Source organism: Aplysia californica, unplaced genomic scaffold, assembly GCF_000002075.1.
Source record: "Aplysia californica isolate F4 #8 unplaced genomic scaffold, AplCal3.0 scaffold00222, whole genome shotgun sequence".
Taxonomy (NCBI): domain Eukaryota; kingdom Metazoa; phylum Mollusca; class Gastropoda; order Aplysiida; family Aplysiidae; genus Aplysia; species Aplysia californica.
The window spans coordinates 386437-388258 of NW_004797492.1; the positions used below are offsets into that span (position 1 = coordinate 386437).

At 42.1% G+C, this 1822-nt stretch overlaps 1 protein-coding gene across 2 annotated transcripts in view; it reads right to left on the reverse strand.

The window, feature by feature from the left end:
* LOC101855342 (sarcoplasmic reticulum histidine-rich calcium-binding protein) overlaps nucleotides 1-1822 on the reverse strand; it is a 14349-nt gene that overhangs the window by 4895 nt on the left and 7632 nt on the right. The window contains exons 4-5 of one of the 2 annotated variants that reach the window (XM_005099696.3): nucleotides 581-850; nucleotides 87-175 (exon numbers count right to left, since the gene is read on the reverse strand). In XM_005099696.3, the coding sequence (XP_005099753.1) occupies nucleotides 87-175; nucleotides 581-850 (359 nt within the window). Of the gene's footprint in view, nucleotides 1-86; nucleotides 176-580; nucleotides 854-1822 lie in introns of both variants that reach the window. The other variant, XM_005099695.3, reaches the window with a different exon arrangement.

The window sequence follows — 1822 nt, forward strand, 5'->3', positions numbered from 1 at the left end:
TGTGTGTGTCATAACACTTTTCGATTTAGAGAATAAATCAAAGCGTTTGAACATACAATATGTATAAGAACGAAATTAATTCTCACCTTTTGTCTAAAAAATATGGATCCCCTGACTTTGTGCTGAGAGGAAAACGCAGTGTTGGGCAGCATGTCACATTTTGCATATACGTACTCTGTAAAAAGCGTAAACATGATAAAGATGATCAAGAACTTTCCAAGCTGAGTAAAAATCACAGGGAGTTTTGTTTTGCTTTTTCTTGGGGGGGGGAGGGGGGTGCCAAATAAAAGTGACTGAGATTTTACTCTGTTGAAATGGTAAATGTTTTTCGTTGCACAATTAAAAACAAAAATGAAGAAAAGATACCTTTGCATAATAAATATGACTTTTTTTTTTGGTAAAGTAAAAATGACCAGAGACATTTTAAAGTAAAGAATATCAAACATACTCTCGCGTAGGGTTAAAATGCAACACAACGCAGCATCTCATTTTATCTTATCCGTCTAGACTCATCAAAACGTATCTAATCTCAGCTTCTAAATCCCTTCGAAACTCAGCACAGCTCCTCTGATTCCCTCACCATCTGCTGGGTACACGTGTCCAGCAAAGCCGTGCTCATGATCTCGGTGTGCGTGACCTGTGGCGTGGGTAGAGTGCCTGCTGTCGGCCATGTTGAGGTGGATGTGGATGTTCGGACCCACCCTCGTCACCCTGTCATCGTCATCCTCCTCATCCTCCTCGCTGGAGCTGTCCTCGCTCTCTTCGCCCTCATCCTTGTCGTCAGATTCTTCCTCGTCATTCATTGTGCGCATTCTTCGTGGTCTCTTGTGATGACGACCTCCGGTAGCTGCTTCTGGAGGTTAGGTGAGGGGAGGGGTGAGGGGGAGCGGAAAAACGGGGAGGAGAAGGGGGTAGGGGAAAGAGAATAGAAAGTGGGGAGAGAGGGGGGGAGGGGAGAAACGGAGAAGAGAGAGGAGGAGAAAGGAAGGAGAAAGAGGGGAGTAGGGGAAGGGATGACCACATGGAATGTAAACACAGGAACTTTGTAGGTGCCATAATTTAATTTACACTGTCGACGTTGAGCAGATGTAGACATTGATAAACCTATTAATGGAACAGAAAGACTCAAAAGGACCTGTCACACTTTAGAACAACATTTTTTATCACTTCGATTCAGAATCAGATCCACTTACTATTTTGAAGCAAACCACGCTTCCCTGCGGGTTAGAGACGAGGCATTTTTCTATTTTGACTATCCCCCAAAAGAATCTTGGCACTGGCATCTATGGTCTAATGGTTAGGGTCATCAGCGTAGTTCAGAGGAGGCCAGAGGAAGATTCTTGGGTGCAGAAGTCAATTTATTTATTGAGTGCCTCCGTCTTACTGTTGGAACGCTGCATCCCATTCATCCCGTATTAATAAATTGGCACTGACTGACAAAATCGAAGGAACCCGCCTCCTCCTGACTACCGTAAATCTTAATTGCGTAAGACGTTTATGATCATTCAAAACCTAAGTACAGAACATAGGTGCTTTTATTTCCCAAGTAAGATAAGAAGAGGGACGAGATTGGCTATGTGTTAATGCACCGAAAGGGGAAAAGGGTGATATACCTCTCTTAAATACTTAAATTGATCAAACTGAAAGGTGTATATTAAAAAAAGGATTAAAATGTCGACCAACGTGGTAGTATGATAAGAACTTTCACTTCTTACACAAAGGTAGGCTAAGGATGTAGAACGATTAGAAAACTTTACTAGATATTTTCAAAGAAGAAGAAGAAGAAGAAGAAGAAGAAGAAGAAGAAGAAGAAGAAGAAGAA